The sequence below is a fragment of the Astyanax mexicanus genome, chromosome 14 (genome assembly GCF_023375975.1).
Source record: "Astyanax mexicanus isolate ESR-SI-001 chromosome 14, AstMex3_surface, whole genome shotgun sequence".
NCBI classification, from domain to species: Eukaryota; Metazoa; Chordata; class Actinopteri; order Characiformes; family Acestrorhamphidae; genus Astyanax; species Astyanax mexicanus.
This window is the reverse complement of record NC_064421.1, coordinates 42,609,038-42,632,241: the sequence shown is the minus strand read 5'-3', so window position 1 is coordinate 42,632,241 and position 23,204 is coordinate 42,609,038. Positions and strand designations below refer to the sequence as shown.

Here is a 23,204-nt window from a genome sequence, read left to right as displayed (position 1 = left end):
GACTCCTACTACTGGATTTTCTACTTAAATCCTAAAATACTCTTACTACTAAAATTTCAACTCGATTCCTAAAATACCTTTTACTACTGGAAATTCTATTCGATTTGGAAAATACTTTTACTACTGGATTTTCTACTCGATTCCTAAAAGACTGTTACTACTGAATTTTTTCCTTGATTTCTAAAAGACTCTTACTACTGGATCTTCTACCTGATTCCTAAAATACTCTTAATACTGAAATTTCTATTTGATTCCTAAAATACTCTTACTACTGGATTTCTTTCCTTGATTTCTAAAATACTTTTACTACTGGATCTTCTACTGCATTCCTAAAAGACTCTTACTACTATATTTTCTATTTCATTCCTAAAATACTTTTACTACTACATTTTCTACTTGATTCCTAAAAGACTCTTACTACTTGACTTTCTTACTCGATTTCTAAAATACTCTTATTACTGGATTTTCTCCTCGATTCCTAAAAGACTGTTACTACAGGATTGTTTTTACTTTATACAAGACTCTTCATAATCAAATTCTTACTGAATTAATATAATCTTTTTATTTCTTACTACACTAATATTAGACTCTTAATGCTGGATTTACCACAGGATTTACCACTGGATCTATGAGACACTTTGTACTGCATGTCTGCTTGATTTCTAAACTTTTTACTTTTTTTTTACTTTATTCCTACAATACTCTTCATACTCAAATTCTCATTGAATGATACAATTACTTCATTGACTCTAAATACTGTTTTTTTTATTTTGTACAATTCCTTAAACAATAAAACTGAATGGAAGATTATATTTGTATTGGTTTTGGTTTAAATAAGTGTGATCTCTTTTTTGATACAAGTTTAAAGAAAGTTAATCCCCCTGGTTCTCTATTGGTTTAAAGAATAGTAGATTCTCTCTGTCTCCCTCTACTGGTTTAAAGCTGTGTTCCTCTAACACTGTCTGTCTGTCTCTCCTCCGAGTGAGAATATTTTACACTGAACATCTTTTTAAACAGGATGCATTAGTGCTTTTTGATGTAATGAATAATAGTATACTGTCGGTGTCATTCTATTAGCTGTATTATATATACATAAAGAATATAACATTTACTTATAATTTGATATATAACATTATAATGAATACATTCATTATTCGCTATTATAAGTTTAATAAAACTAAGACAGTGCAAAAGGAATATTTACATTGCAGGATAATTTACCACAGCATGACTGATAAAACAGGGATGTGGAAAATCCCAGTCCTACCGAATGACTCAAAACAATCTCAGGACAAAAAAGAATGACCATGAGCTAAACTTTAGAATTTTAAATATATTAATGTTGAAAAATAGACCAAGAAAAAGACACCGAAATTATGAGTTTCTTTGACTTTAAAACCTGAAATATAATCAAGAAGAAGATGGATGATCACAGCCATTAAACCAAGCTGATCCGTTTGAATCCAAAAGCAGTGTGCAAGACCGGTGGAGGAGAACATGATGCCAAGATGCATGAAAACTGTGATTAAAAACCAGGGTTATTTCACCAAATTTTGATTTCTAAACTCTTAAAATCTAAGAATATGAGCATGAACTTGTTTTTTTTTTGTTGCATTATTTGAGGTCTGAAAGCTCTGTATCTTTTTTGTTAATTTGACCATTTTTCATTTTCATTTTCATTTTGCTGAATCATCGGAAATATACCCGATTAGATTGCTTGTGCTTGTTGGAGCGATATATTGTACCTTTTTTTATACAGTCGATGTTTGGCTTGGACATTTCCCTATAGAAATCCATTTAAAAGTGTTCACAAAACCTTAGCAAGCACCTGAGTTATATCGCAACAACTTAACAACACTTGGCAATGATATGGGATTCCATTTAAACCATGTCTCTAAAGGTTTTCAGACTTTGCTCTATTATCCGTAGTTTAGCTTTAGCATTTAGCAGCAGTTTTTAGACTTCAGCATTAAGCCAAACGTTTTTGGACTTTAGCTTTTAGCCAGAAGTTTTAAGACTTTAGTATTTAACCAAAAGATGTTGGACTTTAGCTTTTAGTCCACAGATTTTGGACTTAGCCAAAGGTTTTTGAACACTGCTATATCAGACAAAAGTTTTAGCATTCTATCATTTTTGTAAAATTTTAGCATTTAGCCAAAAGTCAAGAGCAACCACTTTACACTCTTCAGACAGAAACAGCTTAGGAGCTTAACTTCTTTACGCTATTAGTCAAATATTATGGGGACAAAATAGGGGAAAAAAGCACAGAACACAGCCATTGTATAAAAGATCTTATATTCACAGTTAAGGCAAAAGAGGTAAGGCATTAGAAATACATATGCAATATTTCACACACATAACATACAATTAATAACAGAACTTTTAATCAAATACAAATTAATACATGACTGCAATTTTCTGTTATTTTAATATTATAGCTCTTATTTATGGACGCTATTCTGTGCATTCTTGGTAGTAAGGCACGAGGACACATCAGGTGAGATTAAAAATCTCTAATGTTTCAGCACCTAAAGCAACCAAATTCACTAGAAACCAAATATAATTTATAAAATCAGTCAAGGTCCATAAACAGCCTGTGATTAACAGCATTTTATACCAGTATTCCAAAAGCTTGGTGTGTCTTGGTGTGTCAAAGCTCTGCAGTGTGCAGTGTTTTAATGCTTTAACTTTACACAATTCAACAGAACTAACCCATGTTATGACGCAGCCATCCAACACAAGATTTGAACATCTAGTGGCAAACTAGAGCAGGTCCCCATCAGGGTCATATTATGAAAAAAAAAACGATTTACTTTTTTTGCTGTTTTGCTCTGAAATGACTTGGGATAACATCTTTCACACTGTGAAATGATAGTATTTCTAAACATATGAAATATAATACATACATTTATAAAATTCCATTATAAAATTCAAATATGGTGACACGTTTTCCATACACAACTGCATGCCCTTTTTTTTTCTTTAAGATTTATTAAAAAAAAAAAATTCCCCAATTTAGCTAGCCTGTGCCCCCCCCCCCCCTCCGACAAATTTAAAGTCAGCCACCGCCTCTTTTCCAACTACCAGCGCGTTCGTATGGAGGACCAAAACTGCCAAAATTAAAAAAATAAATAAATAAAAACGTAAGTAAATCACTCAATAAAAGTAATATGGTGATTAAAAATGCTAAAGAATAAATAGAATTAATATAAAAATAAATATACAAAAAAATGAATATCCTAAGAATTTGTTATTAATGGGTTTCTTTATTAACATTTCTTTTCTATTTACTTTTATTTATTTACATAACTATTTATTTCTGCATTAATTTATTTCCCGATTTATTTATTTCTGCATTCATTTATTTCCCAATTTATTTATTTCGTTTTTTCCTTGTCCTTATATGATAATGAAGGGGGCGTGTTTTTCACGTACAGAAAACAAATGGATTATAGTCTGTATTCCGATTTAAATGATCTTTATTATATAATCTCCCACGTTACCAAAGTAACCGTCAAACGGGCAAAACATGTACAATCGATATATGGTATCTGACATCGATCAACCAATAGGAATGCTGAGACATCGTGACATCATTGCTGGACAGCCCCTTCATTATCATATAAGGACAAGGAAAAACAGAAATAAATAAATTGGGAAATAAATGAATACAGATTAATGCAGAAATAAATAGTTATGTAAACAATAAACAAATTTAGAAAAATTAAACAATGTTAATTGAAAAACCCATAAATAACAATTTATTATGATATTTATTTTTATGTGTATGTATTTATTTTGATATAATAATTAGAATAATTCTTTACCGTTTTAGTCACCATATTACTTTTATTGAGTGATTTACATACATTTTTATTTATTTATTTTTTTTAATTTTGGCAGTTTTGGTCCTCCATACGTTCGGAGGAAAGCGGACTCGGTTCCGATACATTCAGCTCACAGATGCCAAAAAGTTGCGGCACAATATAAAGAACAACTGCCAGATTTACATCACATTAAAAAAAAACAAAAACAGTTTTCCAATTTCACCCCATTTTCTTCCCAATTTTGAAGGATGATTGTCCAATCCCCACTTTTATGATTCTTTCATCACCCCAAAACATTAAAAAGCACTTCATATAATTATCCCATCATCCCAAACACTAGGGGAGTGAAGACTAGTACATGCCTCCTTTGACACATGTGAAGTCAGACTCCGCCTCTTTTTCGAACAGCCGCTAAAGCCCTGGGTAGTCAGTGCACCGGGTCCCGAGCTCGGATAAATCAGCTAACAGATGCGTTAACCAGTATCACACTAGGAGTGATGAGGTAAGAAAGCACCATCTACCTACTCAGAGAAAGCATTGTCAATTGTCAATCTCTCTCTCTCTCTCTCTCTCTCTCTCTCTCTCTCCAGCTGCTGTAAGGAATTAACCTGGTGATCTTTGGATCACAGTGACTACTGATATCTCTTAAAGGTTGTAAATTACGGTACTTTTATTTTTTATTGTTCATTAAGCATAAATGCTTTATACATAATTCATTACATAACAGTGGGTGAATACCTGGCTATTGCATTTCTTCCCATAATCACATTTTTCAAAAACCCCACAGCCCATTTGTTCACTCTTGTTCATTTTCATATGACTGGCATATGATATTAAGGAATGCTCATCGTTCACCCTTTAGCTGACCGACTCCTGTAACGTTCATGTGCCTGGATGACCTCTGTAACGACGGACGGATCGTCCAAAGTAGAGATATCGCCAAGGCTTTCAGTCTGCTGCATGGCAACCTTCCGGAGAATCCTCCTCATGATCTTCCCTGAGCGCGTCTTCGGAAGCCGCTTAACCACCTGAGACACAGAAAGACATTTCATACATTACTCATAACTACACATAACTGTACTGCAGTTTTACAGCATTACATAACTGTTCCTCAATATTAACATTTATTCTATTGTATTTTTTGCACTATATGGCGCACTGGATTATAAAGCACACTAGGGGTGGGCGATATGGCCCTAAAATAATATCACAATATTTCATGGTATTATCGTGATAACTCTTGGTGATATGACAAAAAATAATATGACAAAAAAATAAAATACACTACTGCAACAAAACAAAACTTACATTTTATGATTGTATACGATATAATTCAGTACACCCCTTACTGAGATATTTAAAAAAAATACAAGAATTTTAGCAGATTTGTAACAGGAGTCAATGATCCCGAATGTCATGATACTAATAATAATAATGCACTCCAAATATCTCCATATATCCAACAATAAAGTAAAATAAATAATACTAGACAGATATAATCTGTCTCTAGTAGATATATAATGGGAAATGAGAAAAGTGTGAATTTTTCTTTTGCTTTAAACAGCAAATATTCAAAAAACTTGGCGATATTATCGCAAACGATATGATATGGCACACCCCTAAAGCACACTATCCATAAACATCTAGTTTCTGGTCTAGTTTCATACAGAAAGCACACTGGATTATAAGGAGTATTAATTGGCACTAGTAAGGAACAGGGGTGTAGCCCTGTTTTCCTTTTAATTCAGCAGCCCAGCCCTGCAGTGAGACATATAGAGCTAAGCTAAGTTAAGTAAACAAAACTGTAATTTTCTTTTAAAGTAAAATAAAAGCTGGATGTTAATCTACACAGATGTTTTCACTCCTGAAATCTGTTTATTTCGGTGAGTACTTCTGTTTATTACAGTGCAAAAAATATGTACTATATTACATAACTGTTCTTAAATAAGATATTTCATATTACTGTTACTCATTACTGTCCATATAAAAATAACTTTAAACTACTGAATTATATTACAGTCCATAAATACTAGGGCCGCATAACATTGGAGCGCTGTTAGTGCTGATATGTCAGCGCTGAGCACTCTAAACCCTAGGAAATAAACAAAACAACATTAAATAAGAGCTTTTTTTCTGGGATTAAAAGTGTGAATTCAGCTGTAACTGGAAATATCTGCGCAAAACTGTGCTGGACCAAGGTGAACAGGTTTTGACACTGTGCAAGTACACGTACAAGCACATGCCCAATCATGTGGATAGAGGGCAATGGGGTTAGCTTGTGTTTACTCCTGCAGTGGAAGTGGAAATAAAATGTGTGGGGAACAGATCACTTGTTCACACTATCCTTTGACCACAGGATTTTTATAATAATATACAATATTTTCTGGTTAGAATATTAAAATGCACAAACCAAAATCTAACCACAGTATGTTTATAGCAACTACCATAGTAATTAGAGTTGAAATTCTTACCTAAAACATGGGAACTAAAGAAAAGCCATCACTTACCAGAAAGTGGTCGGGCACAGCATATTTAGCGATTTTAGTGGCCACCAGGTGTCTCAGGTCCTCAATCACAGTTTCCTGGTTCTCAGTCGTGTTGTCTTTTAACACCACAAAGGCAAACGCCACTGATATGAGACAGGGAACAATGTGTTATAATAAGCTCAAACTAAACTGATCACTCTTACTGATACTGCTGCCCCACTATACCCATACAGAAACCTGCCACTGTACATAATACACTTTTCAGTCTAGTATATACCGCTCTGGAAAAAAATGAAAGTAAAGGAAGTGTCCGGCAAATAATGTAAAGCAGTGTCATGTAACAAAACCACACTATGAAGCTTTTTTTGCGAAAATTAGAGTTTATGCAAAAGTTTATGCAAAGCGTCCACGCCAATACATTTCATCGTAGCCTACTTTATACATTTGCATGAATAATTGATAAAATTACAGTAGAAACGATAGGGATCGTCCCCACGATATTTATCCTCATATCGCACCGCACTATCATCCACATAACAATGCAAATTAATGTCACGTTTTCTAATGACTTTGCCCAGTGGGAGCATGTTTAATGTAAATAATAACAGTCCTAAGACAGAGCCTTGTCGAATTCCACATCTTACCTTTGTATAATTGGAGGGTACATCATTTATCTTCACAAACTGATAAAGATCAGTTGAGTGAAGTTTTGAACCATGATAAGGCTGTTCTAAAAGGCTGCGCCCAGGTTAAGCAACACCAGTAGAGATGCACAGCCTTGGTCAGCGGCAAGAAGATAATCATTTGTTATCTTAACTAGAGCTGTCCAAGTGCTATGATGATGTAGTCCCTCTTACCTTCTCCTTTAATGTCATGTGAAATTCCAACAACTGCAGTTTCCGGAACATTTGGGTGTTCATCCTGCAAAGGGAAGCATTAGAGCTTTAAATATACAATCACTGACTGACATAGTGTAAGTTTATTCATTAATTACAGACTTTAACAGGAATTATTAGAAACTGCTGGGTCTCACCAGGGCGTCTTCTATCTCAGCGGTACCTAGTCGATGACCACTGATGTTGATGACATCATCCATCCGTCCAGTAATCTGGTAGTAGCCGTCCTCAGTGCGATACGCTCCGTCCCCAGTAAAATAATGACCTGACAATAAAGTTAATATAGAATGTTTTACTATACTATATACACACATCAGTGATCAATGAAATTGAGGCAAAATTACATTTAAAACTCAAACTAACACTTGGGACAGGTTTTAGAGTAATGGTTTGTCCCAAGGCCAAGATATGGGCCCAATCCCATTTCACTCCTTGGCACTACTAAAGCTGAATGATCAGCTGATATGCCATGACCATGCCGTTGTTATATAAAGTGCACTGTAAAATGTTTGGAGGCCAACCTACCAGGATAGGGTTTAAAGTATGCATCTACAAATCTCTGGTGGTCTCCAAATATGGTTTTGGCCATGCCAGGCCACGGCTTGCTGATGCACAGTGCTCCGGTGACATCATTTCCTGTAAGCATCTGCCCCTGTTGGCAAAAAAGGAGTTGAAATATGGCGTCACATCAATGTCAAAAGTTGAGGGCGCAAAAATACCAGGTGAAAAAAATTAACGAGCGTGTTTAAACACTTTGCGTGTGCAAATGAACTTCTCGTGAGCACAAATGTGAAATTAGCGAGAAAAAAAGAAGAGAATCGTGTGCGCTCTGAAGAAAATGTTGCTCTCGTGCTTCATTTTTCTCCTCTCGGGTGCATCTTTTCCTCTCGCGCTGTGTGAATTACCTGCTGCAGCAGTTTGTGCTCGATTTTTTGTTTTTTTGCACTCGAGTTTTGAAAGGGGTGGTTTTGACAGTTTGGGGGCGGAGTTAGAGTCGCTTCCCTCAGGGAACGCTATTGGCTTATATCTCCAGAGCCGGCGCACCGGAGAGCAGGTTGTTTGGATGTTAGCATAGCCAGTTAGCTAACTCTCCTGCCGTCCTTCTTTCCCCACTTTCCTCTGGCTTGTGGAGGTAGGCGGTCCGTTACGACCCTTGAGATATCAGCCAATAGCGTTCGCTATTGAAGGAGGTGACCCTGACCCCGCCCCCAAACTGTCAGGTGTCACTTTATTGCTGGAACTGTTAGCTGCAACCACGACAAAATAACAACAGGCTAGCGAGCTAATAAGCTAACAGGCTAAAACTAGCACTTGGGCTGAAAACACACACACTCACTTACACAACCCATGCTCTCTCCACCTCTCTCACACACACTTTACGATATACAGCCATGTAAAAATAAGGACACCCTAGGCCTGTCATGATTCCAGTTTTTTTTTTATAAATGATACATTCTCCAAAGATTTACTGGAATCAACAATTTTATTATAATTAAAAAAATAAATGTATGCCAATAATATTATATTATATTATATTATAAGCATACGCAGTTTTGGTTTGTCTCGTCATTGGTACAAAAGTTACAAATGTTTGTGTATATTTGTGTGAAAGACTACAGCAGAAGTAAAACTGTAGTGTGTGTGTGTGTGTGTGTGTGTAGAACAGAATGACTTAAAGTATGCTTGGTTGGTTGGTTGTTGGGGTTTTATTGACACTCCAGCACAAATTAGGCTATTTGTGGCATACATTTGGTTTTAAAAGCGTAGATATAAACGCACAGTTGATTCAAACATTACATAAGCCTCTACATGTGTGTCATATGAGATGTTTAAGATTAAGAGCCGATAAAAACTTTAAAATCTTCCCTGGTGGGTGTTTCCCAAAAAGGTCCTTTATGTTCTGTTCTTGATAGTACAATTTTCTTATATGGTTATGGGCTGGACAGTCGATGAGGATGTGTTTTATAGTTAGTGGGGTGTTACACGATTGACAAGATGGTATTTCAGTGTTTGTTAAAAGGTGTCCATGTGTTATTTTTGAGTGGCCTATACGGCATCTTGTGTAAACTGTTTGATCTGATCTTGAGTTGTGTTTGAAGGTTGTCCGTCTTAACAGAGGTTGAATTTCATGTAGTTTATTGTTGTGCTCTTAGTCCCACTCTTCTTGCCATTTAGATTTAATGAAGGAGTTTATTATGTAAAAGGTGTCCAGAGGTGGGGTGGAGAACTTAGTGATCTCTTTTGTAGATGCCTTCTTGGCGAGGTCATCTGCCATATCGTTTCCTGTAAATCCACAGTGGCCTGGGATCCAGCAAAAGGCTATCCGGTATCTTTGTTTGTGCAGGGAGCGGACTTTCGCAAGCACTTCAGAAATGATGGGATGGTCTGTTTTTAATGAGTCCAAAGCTTGAAGGCAAGATTTTGAGTCTGAGCAGATTAGGTAGTTGGGGTGTGTGCAGTTTTTGATGTATTCCAGTGTAAGCAGCAGTGCATATGCTTCAGCTGTGAAGATGGTACTATGGCTTGGTAGGCGAATGCTTTTGTGAAAGTTTGAGGTTGAAAATGCTGCTGCTACATGAGTTTCCGTTTTTGATCCATCAGTGTAAATAGTCTTGTGGGTAGGGTACATGTTTTGAATGTCAAAGAATTGAGTTTTATAATCATTTGGGTGGGTGTTTGATTTCTGGTGTCCGGTTAGTTTTAATATGACTGTTGGTTGGATAATTTCTCAAGGGGCTATTGGATTGTGTACTTTTTTCAAAGTTGTCATGTCAATGGCCAGCTTTTCCAGTTCTGGCTGGATTCGAAGTCCTAACGGCTTGATCACGTTTGGTTTTCTTTCGTACAGGTCTGAGAGATTGTTGTTGAAGACGGAGGAATGTGCTGGGTTTCGATCATTTCCTTGAAGTTTTATAGTGTATTGAAGTGCCAGTTGTAGTCTTCTGAGATGGGGTGGAGGCTCGTCTGACTCTACGTACAAGCTGTTAACTGTTAAGGCCCGCAAGGCTAGTCTCAGGCCTTGGTGAATAATGGTGTTCAGTGAGTTTATATAGGATTTTCTAGTTGCTCCATAGATAAAGCTGCCATAGTCCAGTCGTGATTGGTTTATTGTCTTGAATAGATGCCTTAGCAATGAGTATTCAGCTCCCCATCTTGTTTTAGCCAGAATTTTTATTATATTGAGAGATTTCTGACATTTCTTTTTTAGTTGCTGAATGTGAGGAATGAAAGAGAGTTTGCTATCCATCACCAGGCCTAGGAACCTGGTTTCCTTCTCTACCTTGATGCATTCTCCATCTAGAAATAGGTTTGGTTCAGGGTGAAGTGACCTTATCTGACAAAAATGGTTACATACTGTCTTTGTTTTGGAGAGTTTAAATTCATTTTCTGTTGTCCATTTATGTATGTTGTTAATGGTCTGTTGCAATTTCCTTTCCAGGGTTGGTATATATCTGCTGCTGCTGCAGATACAAAGATCATCTACATACAAGCAGCACAGAATACTCGGGTCTATGGATTGTGTGATGTTGTTAATTTGGATGCTAAAGAGGGTTACTGAAAGAATACTTCCTTGAGGTACACCTAGTTCTTGCACGTGAGGTTCAGAAAAGGTGCCATTTACCTTAACTCTAAAATTTCAGTCCATTAAGAAGTTTTTAATGAAGATAGGCAGGTGCCCACGAAGTCCCATTTGAAACATATCCTTAAGTATACCATATTTCCATGTGGTATCATATGCTTTTTCAAGATCAAAGAAGACCGCCACTACGTGTTTTTTGTTAAGGAAGCCATCTCTGATGTACGTTTCTATCCGGACTAGATGGTCTATTGTGCTTCTTCCTCTTCTAAAGCCGCTTTGAAACTTGTTTAGAATGTTGTTTTTTTCCAGGAACCACACAAGTCAGTGATTCACCATCCTTTCCATAGTTTTGCATAAGCAACTTGTCAGGGCTATGGGCCGATAATTGTTTGGGTCCTGGTGGTCCTTTCCAGGTTTGGGGATAGGAATAATATTTGCCTCCTTCCAGGATGTTGGTATTTTGCCTGTTGTCCATATGTCATTTATACTATTTAGGAGCATCGATAGAGCAATATGAGGGAGGTGTTTTAAAAACTGGTAATGAACATTGTCTGGGCCCACTGCAGCATCATGTGAGCTTTTAATGGCAATTGTAAGTTCCTCCATTGTAAAGGGTTGGTTATAGGGTTGCAGCGGTAACCGGTTTCACGGTATACCGTGGTATTAAAATGCACGGTTATCATACCGTGTGTGTTTGCTTATTACCGGTAAAACGCAAGCCAGCGGAGAAACTCACCCGCGCATGCGCAACTCTGCTCCGCTTCAGCTACTCAGCACACAGCGGTGAGAACGGCAGAAAGTGCATCAGACTAGAGCTTCATTAACAATTATTATTGTTAATGAAAACGAACCAAATAACGAAAACTGAAAGTGAAACTTAACTAACTTATTTATAAGCGCTGTTTTCACTCCCGCAGTTCTACAGCGGGAGGTGTTGTGCTGATTCTGTCCGCGAAGCGGGAGTCGGATTGAGCAGGGAGTCGGATTCGGCACAACAGCGGCAGCACGGCTGCACCTCGCGGCCCGCGGTGTTAGTTGTAAGCGCTCGCGCTAGCCGCAAAATACGACAGAAAACACTGAGAAACTGCAGAATTATGTATTGGACTAAAATGAGCACGAGGAGATAAAAGAGAACCTTTACCTGTGAGTAGCTCACATCAGAACACGCAAATCTCTCTCTCTCTCTCTCTCTCTCTCTCTCTCTCTCTGTCTCTCTCTCTCTGTGTCTCTCTCTCGCACGTGAACTTCTCCGCACTGTGTTTAGCTGTTCTTAAAAATCATTTTAATTAAATAATAGTTCTATGCTTCTATGTTACAGTGTTCATTAACATAATTCTGATCATATTTCGCTCATTCAAACAGCCTGAAAACAGACTTGTAATCTTGTAATCAACAAGCTTGTAATTAATGTGGCCGTAAAGTCACAGCTAAAGGAGGAAATACACCTGTTCTCCCATCTCCGAGAACACCACCCCGCTGTGCAGCGCAAAGTATGTGTTTAGTTTATAATTTTAATCTGAACCTAAATAAAACCTCTTTGTAGTCGTGCACAACCCATGCGGTAAGCGCCCGCAAAAGCGCTGAGTTATCCGAAATTTGGGCACGCAGGCACAGGCGTGAAGTGCGTGCTACGATGGATTCACGTGTCCGTGTAAAGGTCCTGGTCGGACTGGATGTGAAAGACGCCATTCATTTACATGCGCTCATTTTCACATTCTGACGTGCCTGTTTTTCATATGTTGAAGGTTTTAAGGTATGAAAGCCTTAAAATAGAAATCTCTATTGTGAGGATCATGTCAGAAATAAATCCCCTCTTTCTGCAGTATCTGGTTATATACCAACTTTTTTATATATATACACTCTTAATGCCCTTAAGAGTAGTGGAAAAACATGGTTTCCTTCACCTGATGGTGTAGTTTCTACAATAAATAGTTAATTGAACAAAAAACCTTTGTTGTAATTTCTTTAAGGGTCAGTTTAATAATATATGTAACAAACTGTGATACCGTGATAACCGTGATACCGCGGTATTTTCCGAGACGGTTATCATACCGTGAAAATCTCATACCGTTGCAACCCTAGTTGGTTATAAGGTTCATCATTGTTAGAATGGAATAGAAGTTGTTTGTTTTCATGTAGAGCACGGACTTGTTGAAATTCTGGGAGACAGTTTGTTGCTGAGGAATTTATTTCAAAGCTTTTTGCTTATTCATCCGCTATTTATTTTTCAGTGGTTAAAAGGGTGCCATGACGCTTGATATGTTGAATTTGGGAGTGGTTGCCTTTGTTTTGCATATAGCGCATCATATTCCATACAGATCTTGCAGGCGAGTTCATTTTCAGTCCAGTGACAAAGTTCCTCCATGTTTGCTTTTTTTCCTCATTGACAGTCCTACGGGCTTGAGCTCTAGCGATTTTAAGTCGGGTGAGATTTTCAGTTGTAGGATTCTTGTTGAATAGCCTCTCAGTCTTTTTACGGGCTTTTATGGCTAATTTGCACTTCTCGTTAAACCAAGGGTTGTGTGGTTTTGGGGTCTTTGGGTTTGATCTTGGGATGGTCCTTTTTGCTATGTCCATAAGAGTGTCCGTGAACCATTTAATGGGATCTGCATTGTTCCCCTTGGATGGGTGATATTCCGTCCAGCAGAGGCTTTCAAACTGGTACCAGTTTGCTTTTTTGAGAAGCCATTTCCGGGTGTTCTGTTGTTTCTGTGTGCTTGACAGGGTTACTATGATTGGAAAGTGGTCACTCCCACAAAGATCATCACATACTTTCCATATACAATCCAGGAGTATCTCCGGAGTGCTAATGGAAAGGTCAATGGCTGAGTAGACTCCGTGTCCCGAGTGAAGGAATGTTTCTGATCCATCATTTAATAAACACAGGTTATTTGCATTTATAAAGTCTTCTATTATATTCCCTCTCAGGTTAGTTCTGCTGCTACCCCATATGGGATTCTGGCCATTGAAGTCTCCCAGAAGTAAGAGAGGAGTGGGTAGTTGGTTAAGGAGGTCATCTAGACTTTTAATGGTGATGTGGCTGTGTGGGGGAATGTAGATTGAACACAGAGTGATGGGTCTGTAGAGGGTTATACGTACTGCCGTTGCTTGAATGGTGGATTGAATTGGAATTTGGCTGTGAATGATATGGTGTCTGATCAGGATAGATGTGCCTCCTGTTGGGCGTTGTGACTGGGGACCAGGTGTGCTGTATATGGTATATCCTTTAAGGCGTATAGGGTTTAAGGGGGAAATCAGAGTTTCCTGAAGACATATTGCTGCCGGATTGAGTGATGAAACCAGTCTTTGTAGTTCAGGGTAGTTTGCCCTAAGGCCTCTGCAGTTCCATTGTATGAGGATTTCTTCTTTCATTAAGTGGGTAATATTGGTATGTTTTGCTTTATTCTGCCTCTTGGTGATGGTTGTCGAGAGTGTGGTTTTACTGGTTGTCTCATTTCTATGTATCTTGTGCAGTCTTCTTTGTTTCTATTACTTTCTTGGCTTGTTTTTGATTCAGAGTTAGGTTTTGATTTCGTCTTGCCTCCAGGGTCTTCTGGCATTTGTTTTGTTGTGGTCGCCCTACTTTTGGTGTGTGATGCGTCTTTGTTATTTGGAATTGTTTGAGGTTTGTCACCAATTATCCAGGTGATGTTTGTTTGACTTCCACTTTCTGCTGTTGTTTTAGTCACTGCTGCATATGTTTTGGAAAGTCTGAAGTTGGTAGTACTTTCTACCATTTTCCTTGCTTCGGGGTAACTAATCTTTTTGGTGTGTTTGATCTTTTGGATTTCCTTCTCTTTGATCCATACTGGGCAGTCTTTTGAGGTAGCGCTGTGATTTCCTTGACAGTTGATGCATTTTGGCGTTTCTTGGCACCCTGGACCATGTTCAGGTTCACCACAGTTAAAGCAAGTGGCTTGGCTTCTACAGCTCAGCGATCCATGTCCAAATCTTTGGCACTTGTAGCATCTCAGTGGGGAAGGGATGTAAAGTTCTACTGGGACCTTCAGGTATCCAATGTCTATTTTCTCTGCTGGTTGTGGCTTGTTGAAAGTTAGGACATATGAATTTGTCTTGATAGTCCTGTCTTGCCTTTTAATGATAATTCTCCTAACATCTGTAATTCCTTGGCTGGTCAGTTCAGCTGTGATCTCCGAGTCTTCCATTCCTTCAAGTTCCTTGGTCCGGATTATTCCTTTGCTGCTGTTGAGAGTAGGGTGAGACTTAATCTGAATGCCAGCTAGTTCTGTGGTGCAAAGAAGAGATTCCATTTGCGATTTCTTTGCACATTCAACTAAAAGTTGACCCGATCTCAGCTTTTTGGTGTTTTTCACAGTTCCTGCTATACCAAGTATTCCTTTATGTATTGCAAAAGGGGACAGTCTTGTCAGGGGAGTATCCTGTGTCACAGATTCCAGAAGGATAAAACGTTGCCAGTTATCGTTCAGGATAGAGTAAGTGTCGTTACATCTGTAGGTAATGTCCAAGTCCATCAATTTTCTTTTGTTCGTTGATTTATCCATATTGAAGTAAGAGAGGTTCATCACCTCTACTCCCCACCCACCTTGGAGTCCAACTAGGGGATGCACAGAGCCGCGGACCTCCAGCGGATGTGCACCAGGGATATAGTGGTGATATACTCGAACAACGGAGTGGTATCGCTGCTCGATTGACCCTAAACCAGCGCCTTCTGGGGATCACCCAAAGAGGAATGCAACCCAGGGCAAGTCCTGATCAGACGATTGATTGGAGCGGGCCTCTCCAACCTCCCGTCTATGCGAAGTAGGAGCCAAAGTGCTGTGTTGGTCAGCAGAGGCCGCAGCACACCGCATTCCTCAAAAAACAGGATCTCTTCCTCTGCAGACACGGGTCGCACCTCACGGCAAACAAGGCGCCCCATTCGTTCGCCTCTTACGAACAGCAAAGGGGTGCTGGGGACCTATTCTTTCCCGGGTCCTCACGGGGGTTAAAGTATGCTAAAAGTATGTAAGAATGTATGTAAGAAGTATGTAAGAAGTAAATGTCCAGCAGGTGAGAGGGGGTACAATACGTATGGATAACATAATCATCACACGATCAGCATATGCGATCAGTAAAGAAGGAATTATTGGAAGAATACTGGAAACGCTGCTAATGCCAATATTGCTTCAAATGTTTCAATCATCAGGCATTTGAACAGTGAACTATAGAGAAGCAGTGGTTACCTTCTCTCCCATTAGAGCAGGCTGGATACCAAAGAAAGGCCTCATAGCCATAGCAGGTCGGATCTCAGCCCCTTCCTCAGCTGGACGGGGGGCAATGCACACTCCGCCTGTCTCTGTGAGCAAGAAAAGGTGAACAAAACAGGAGTCATGCAGATTTATGGAATTTAAGACACTAAAATCTTCAATTTACTTTTATCAATGTTATGGCCCTTTTACACTGAATGTATTTTTTTTTATATAGTTTCTATATAACTTTCTCACTGACTCCAATACACTATTGCCTTTTACGAGGCTAAGCACACCATAGGTTATTTATTACCTGTCTGCCACCATGTGTCCACTAGAGGGCATCGTCCATCTCCCACCACGTTATGAAACCATTCCCAAGCTTCGTGGTTGATGGGTTCTCCCACTGAAATGAGAGAAAAAAGTTTTCTATTAAAAATTCCTGGATGTTATTTTATTTCAAGGTCAAATCTAGAGCTTTTTTGTTCTTTTTTTTTACCACAGCACTCTCTTGCACATGTTTGCTTCTTATGCCTTTCTTCCAACAATGGTTTTCTTCCTGCCTCTCTTCCATAAAGGCCAGATTTGTGGAGTGCTTGACTTATAGTTGTCCTGTGAACAGATTATCCCACTTGAGCTATGGATTTTTGCAGCTCCTCCAGAGTGACCATGGATATCTTGCCTGCTTCGAGATATGTTTTATAACCTAATCCTGCTTTAAACTTCTCCACAACTTTATCTCTGACCTGTCTGGTGAGCTCCTTGGTCTTCATGATGCTGTTTGTTCTCTAGTGTTCTCTAACAAACCACGTCACTTAAGAACATAATGAGGTAAAACTAAGGACAATTTGTTGTAAGGACCTTTACACAGGTTTTCAATGGGCTCTTTTGAGTCAATATATAAATCAATATATTGATTCATAACCCCTGTATTGTGATGCATGTCATATCTCCAAGTTCTTGCCAATAGACACAAAGCCCTAGTCCTGATATTTCTGTCCACGTAGTGTACAATGAGTTAGGAAGAAGTGTGATGTTCATTATTTATTGGTTCCATCTACAAAACCCCTTTATTATACAACTAGACCAATTAAACACGGTGTGCTAATCTAGGGCCTCTTTAACAAACTTTAACAAACTATATCTATATGCAAGTAGTTTAGTGTGTATTCACATTCCAGTAAATGCAGATGTTCCCTGAGATTCTCTTTTGTAACAATGTTCACACTCATAAACACACTTTTAAAGGACCCTCAATTTTCCATGGAGAGTCAATTTCTTCTCAGGCATACAAAAAGCCAACCCTGAAAGGCCCTTTAAGAGCAGAGCTAACTGCAGCGTGCCCTAATTCCTCTGGCAGGGGATCAGGCATTTGTGTTATTGGCCTGACCTCAGCCCAGCCCAGGCATAGCTTTCTCAACAGGCAAAACAAGGCAAACACTGTCTTTTCATTGATCAAAATCAAGCGTGTCAGTGAGAACCAAAAAAATACACCTTGCTGGGCTTGAAATGCACAAAAGGCATGTACTAACTCTAATAACTCTAATAATAATTTTTTTGCACCAGACCACCACGCCCACCACTGTAGATTTATTCCTAAACTTCAACCCTATTTTAATGGTGGCAGTAAACACAAACACATTAAACAGGTGAGTACACTCATAAGACACACACTTAGTGATACAGTGAGAACACGTGCCCAGAGCAGTGGGCAGTCATCACTATAGCACCCGGGAAGCAGCAAGTGTTAAGGGTCTTACTCAAAAACCCAACAGTGTAGACCCAGGCAAAACCCAGTTATTGAACCAAAACCTTGCTAATGATGGCCTGATGCTCTAACCACCAAGTCATCACTGCCCATCAATTAATGTTTCCAGATCAATCCCATGCAATAATGTGTTAATGATGACAGCCATAGACATTTTATATGTGGACAAAGGTCATTTTACATCAAATTATTCTGAAAACAAGAACCGTAAAAACTATTGATTTTTTCTTCAAAGAAAATCCAGCAGAACCAAAACTTTGATGTAAAACAATTTATTGGCCAGTTAAAAAACCCCAAAACTGTTACCTTTTGGACTGAGGTAAAATAATAGGGTTACTATTTATACATTACTGCATAACATAAATATTTACTTTATTAATATTAAGTTGTGTCAATTCTGTGATTAATCATGTATTTAAACGTGAATAAAAAAAATCTGAGTTAAAACACTAAGATTTGTATTATTGGAGCCAATCCCTTTAAAAAATGATTAATCACAACAATATTCTATGAATAAACTGTGGATAAAATCAAGCATTTTTTTAATGCTGGTAGTGTATTTTTGGGAAGTGGACAAAAATAATAGTGTAGTGTGGTTAGTGTGGTTTACACCTGGCAGACTAGATCCTTTTTTTTGTACTGTACTGCAATATCTCAGGATAGTTTGATGCTTTTTAAACTAGAATATTAGAATGCTTTGAGCTACTGAGTTTTACTGAGAGCTTTAATGGAGAAAACAAACTATAGTCTAGCTCCATATTCCACCTTCACCTGGCTTTGTCAGTTTTGTTATGTGATAAATTTGCTATTAAAAAATAGCATGTACACATTTCCACAACATTTACAGCCTTATTAATACTATTATAGCACATTATAAGTAACATCTCACCTGATCCAAGTGTTTTGAGTGAAGATCTGTCGTACTTCTTTACCCAGCTCTCCTCATACTTCAGGAGCAGCCTGATAGCTGTAGGAGCTCCATAGAACTGGTTAATCCTCAAGCGCTCCACCATCTCCCAATACCGACCTACACACACACACACACACACACACACACACACACAAACACATCAGCCATGTCCTAATAGCATGTAAAAATGCATGAACCTGCTCACAGAGGTCCCTATAATCATTTTAAACAGGTTTGTGTGAGCAGACAAATGATCCAGAATGCAGCAGCACGTCTGGTCTTCAACCAGCCAAAACGGGCACATGTCACCCCGCTGCTCATTGAGCTCCACTGGCTACCAGTTGATGCTCGCATCAAATTCAAAACTCTTACAATCAATCGCCTACAAGGTGATGACAGAACAGCTCCTTCCTACCTGCAATGATCACTCTTGAAGACTTACACTACCTCCCGGCCGCGGCGCTCCTCCAGTGAACGTCGCCTCGCTTTACCAAACAAACATTCACACAAAGCAATCCAGACTGTTCTCATACAGAGTTCCCCAATGGTGGAACAAACTACCTTCCACTACCAGATCAGGAGAATCTCTCGCTATCTTTAATAAACTCCTGAAGACAGAGCTCTTCAAAGAGCACTTACTCTCCTAACACCTCTAACTAACTACCTTCTACTACCAGATCAGGAGAATCTCTCACTATCTTTAATAAACTCCTGAAGACAGAGCTCTTCAAAGAGCTCTTACTCTCCTAACACCTCTAACACACTAACTACTTCTAACCTCATTTCCTTCTTCCCCTCCTTCACTTCTCTATCTCTTTATTTCCCTTCGACCTCCTTTAAGCCCTGTCTAAAGCCCTGTCTAAAGATTTACGCAAAGGCAAATGCGAGGCTAAATAGATATGCAATGGACACTGCTTTATATATATAACATTTAGTTAGTGTTTAACTTGAAAGTTAGTTCGGATTTTGTTTGTTATTTTAGAAATTCTTATGGTTTATCTTAATTCCTATTACTTTGTAATTGACTATTGTGAGTCGCTTTGGACAAAAGCGTCTGCCAAATGTAATGTAATGTAATGTAATGCAGACAGTAGACCCCGTAGATGCTGATGAGCCAGGTTGAAGGTCCTCTATTTGAAAAGGATGCAAGTTATTTAACTCTTAAAGAAAAAATTCCTGTTACAGTCCTGCACACACTGGCAAAGCTGTGAAGTCACGTAATGAAGGGTCATAAAACAAAGATAACGTTCGATTTGGGTTAATGTGTCACTTTACTGTTCTTTACTGTTTCAGGACTCTGTAGTGAACTATTTAAATTCTGCATTTAAGCTTTAAGTCTCTCTATAAATGTCTCTATCAATGCAATACAAAGCAACACCCAAACACGGTAAGGCAAGGGTGAATGCTGAAGGACCCACTGCCAGCATACCCTGCAATAAATTAATGTAATAGAACTTAATGGAACCAATTATCCAATTGGAATTTACGCAAAGGCAAATGCGAGGCTAAATAGATATGCAATGGACACTGCTTTATATATATAACATTTAGTTAGTGTTTAACTTGAAAGTTAGTTCGGATTTTGTTTGTTATTTTAGAAATTCTTATCCATGATGTTTCCCTGGCTTTGGCTTCAGCAGCTGATGGCGAGCAGCATGACCTGGATTTAAACCAGCGATCTCCTGATCATAGTGGCAGTGCCTTATTCTGCTGGACCCCCCTGGAGATCCTATAATTGCTGATTTTTATATCAGGTCTTCGGTTATGAAGCTTAATAATTTAATAGGCTGAGTTACTGGCTTGATGCAGACCACGAGCAGGTTCTGAATGATACTGCATTAGCAAAAATGTGTTAAAATTGTATTACCTTTATTAAAATATAGATTCTATCACAATAAATATCAATATCAAATTATTGTCCATATCTTGTATAAATATATAGACACTAGGGCTGCACGATATATTGTTTAAGCAAAGTCATCACGATGTGCACATGCGCAAACATCACATTGCAGGTCATGCAAAAACCCCTACACTTAGAGCACACTGTTCTAGCAGACACGGGGTATAGTTGTCCAATATAACTTATTTTATTTTTACCACTTAGTTTTATCTAATTACTTGCCGTTTGTTGCTATTTGGCAAGACATGCAGTGAACCAGCCAATCACTCATGATCTTCAACAGCTGAAGGGGCCCTGCTGTCCCACAGCTGTATAAATGCAGGGCACATATTAAAACAGAGTGTGGTCCTGCCGGACAACCAAACCTAACATACAGTTGTGTTTAAAATTATTTAACAGTTTTTTCCCATATTGTGCAGCCCTAATAGACACCATGCTCTCAGTTCGTAAACTCAGCACTTGTCCTGAGGTCATAATTCTGACTCAGCGAGAGTGAACAATAGTCATGACAGTTTGAGGCCTGAAGAGCATCTGAAGGTGACTGATAAGGGGGTGGGTAGAGGCTAAGACCCCCAACAGCCTGAAACCTGATAAAACACCATTATCTCAAAGCCTGGATAACAGAGAGGACACAATAAACTCTAGAGGTGACGGCAATACATTTAAAACCCTAAAACACTACGAGAAACAACGCCCCCCCTGATAAGGAGTGTCCTGTGAGAGATCTTTATCTGTTGTAGAGCTCAGGATCTACAGAGAGTTCATTACAAAGCAGCATTTCTCAATTACAAAGACAACTTAGGCCAAATGTTACAGGGTGGTAAAACACAAAACTGCAGATCCTTAGCAAGATATTGTTTTTTAATAATACGTGCATAATATTTTTGTTCTTTTCAAATATATTATGTTTCCTAAAACCTGTGTTTTACTGATGTTTAAGTACTAACTCTACAGCAAGAATAAACATCACCCAAAGCATTTAAATGCACGTATATCCCCATGGCATTTTGTGCAAAGGGCAAACAGAAACAGAAAGCCTGGCTCTTCTTTACCTCCCACCGATAAAGGGTTGTTTTCTAGCTTTACGTGACTTGAGCTGTTATAAAAAGTTATAAACTGTTCTTTCCGTGCACATCCAGCTACTATTTGCCATTTTGTGGTTGCTGACTAACAATCAAATAAGTTGACGCTCAATCTCTAGACATAAACCCCCAATTAAAAAATCTCTGTAATGTAATCAAGACAGTCACAAGCTGGATTGCTTGATTTTTTTGCACCAGGAGTGGCACAGAGTCACCCAAAAACAGTGTGAAAGCCTAGTGGAGAATCCCAAGACTGTGTATGAAAGCTGTGATTAAAAATTAGGGTCATTCCACCATTTATAGGCAGCCAATGAGCTTGATTGGCTTGGAAGATCCCCAGCAATCATTGCCCAACACCACACTAGTGTAGAGTGATGTGAGGATAAAGCGCCATCTACGCCATCTAAATCCAATGGCACAATATCTGTTTCAACATACAACTGATACATGTCCCTGTGCCAGTGTACATGGGCAAAATATCATACCTGGGTCAGGGTAGACAGGTGTGCTCTCAAACAGGACAGTGGTGGCCCCGTTGCACAGAGGTCCGTACACCACGTAGCTGTGGCCTGTGATCCAGCCGATGTCCGCCACACAGCCGTAAACGTCACCCGGAGAATAGTCGAACACATACTGAAAACACGGGTTCAAAAAAGGTTAAACTGGTCAACTACTTAACAACAAAACAATGGGTCACGGGGGAGGGGGGGACATGTGCTTCTTACAATGATGTGTAGTACAGTTAGGGATCATCTGAGCTGAAAGTAAATATGAACACTATAAAGACAACAGCAGGCTGAGCGTAATCTCGTTTAGTCTTTTTTAATGATCTTTGAGAGAGCCCAGTCCAGATTACACTGTTTGCTTGTGGACATGACACACAGTCAGTTTACACGGAAGGGAAGTCTGTTTAGAGTGTACACAGTCCAGGCTACCTGGCAAATAACACTCGCCTGATATTTACATACACGCACTCTCCCTTCCCCTCAGGTTCTTAATGAAACTATATCATAAAAAAACATATTTTTATTTATTTTCTATACGCAAAGAAAGCCATTTATAGTAGTATATAAATACAGTTAGAGTTTTAAACATACTGTTTACTTGCTGGTAGATTGCTATTTCTTATTACAGTTGTGGTCAAAAGTTTACATACACTTGTAAAAAAACATAATGTTATGGCTGTCTTGAGTTTTCAATAAGTTCTACAACTCTTATTTTTCTGTGATAGAGTGATCGGAACACATACATGTTTGTCACAAAAAACAGTCATAAAATTTGGTTCTTTCATAAATTTATTATGGGTCTGCTGAAAATGTCACCAAATCTGCTGGGTCAAAAATATACATACAGCAACAAAATTTGTCAATTTTGGTTATGTAGCGAGTTGTGTCAATCAAATTAGCTTCATGTCATGGCCTCTTCACTTCTTGTAAGTGATTCTGATTGACTACAGCTGTTGACTTCTCATGAGCCCATTTAAATAGGGCTCATTTGACCCAGTGATTAGACTCAGCTACAAAAGCTACAATGGGAAAGTCA

The 23,204-nt window shown here is 38.6% G+C and overlaps 1 protein-coding gene across 1 annotated transcript in view; it reads right to left on the bottom strand.

Annotated features, from left to right (window-relative positions):
- Positions 1-2,994: 2,994 nt before the first annotated feature.
- The window catches only part of acss1 (acyl-CoA synthetase short chain family member 1), a 39,317-nt gene continuing 19,107 nt past the window's right edge, over positions 2,995-23,204 (bottom strand). The window contains exons 6-14 of the mRNA XM_049463792.1: positions 22,148-22,295; positions 18,657-18,794; positions 16,313-16,405; positions 15,994-16,106; positions 7,735-7,861; positions 7,347-7,474; positions 7,171-7,234; positions 6,335-6,456; positions 2,995-4,855 (exon numbers count right to left, since the gene is read on the bottom strand). Coding sequence (XP_049319749.1) covers positions 4,679-4,855; positions 6,335-6,456; positions 7,171-7,234; positions 7,347-7,474; positions 7,735-7,861; positions 15,994-16,106; positions 16,313-16,405; positions 18,657-18,794; positions 22,148-22,295 — 1,110 coding nt within the window. The 3' untranslated portion in view covers positions 2,995-4,678. The remainder of the gene's footprint in view (positions 4,856-6,334; positions 6,457-7,170; positions 7,235-7,346; positions 7,475-7,734; positions 7,862-15,993; positions 16,107-16,312; positions 16,406-18,656; positions 18,795-22,147; positions 22,296-23,204) is intronic.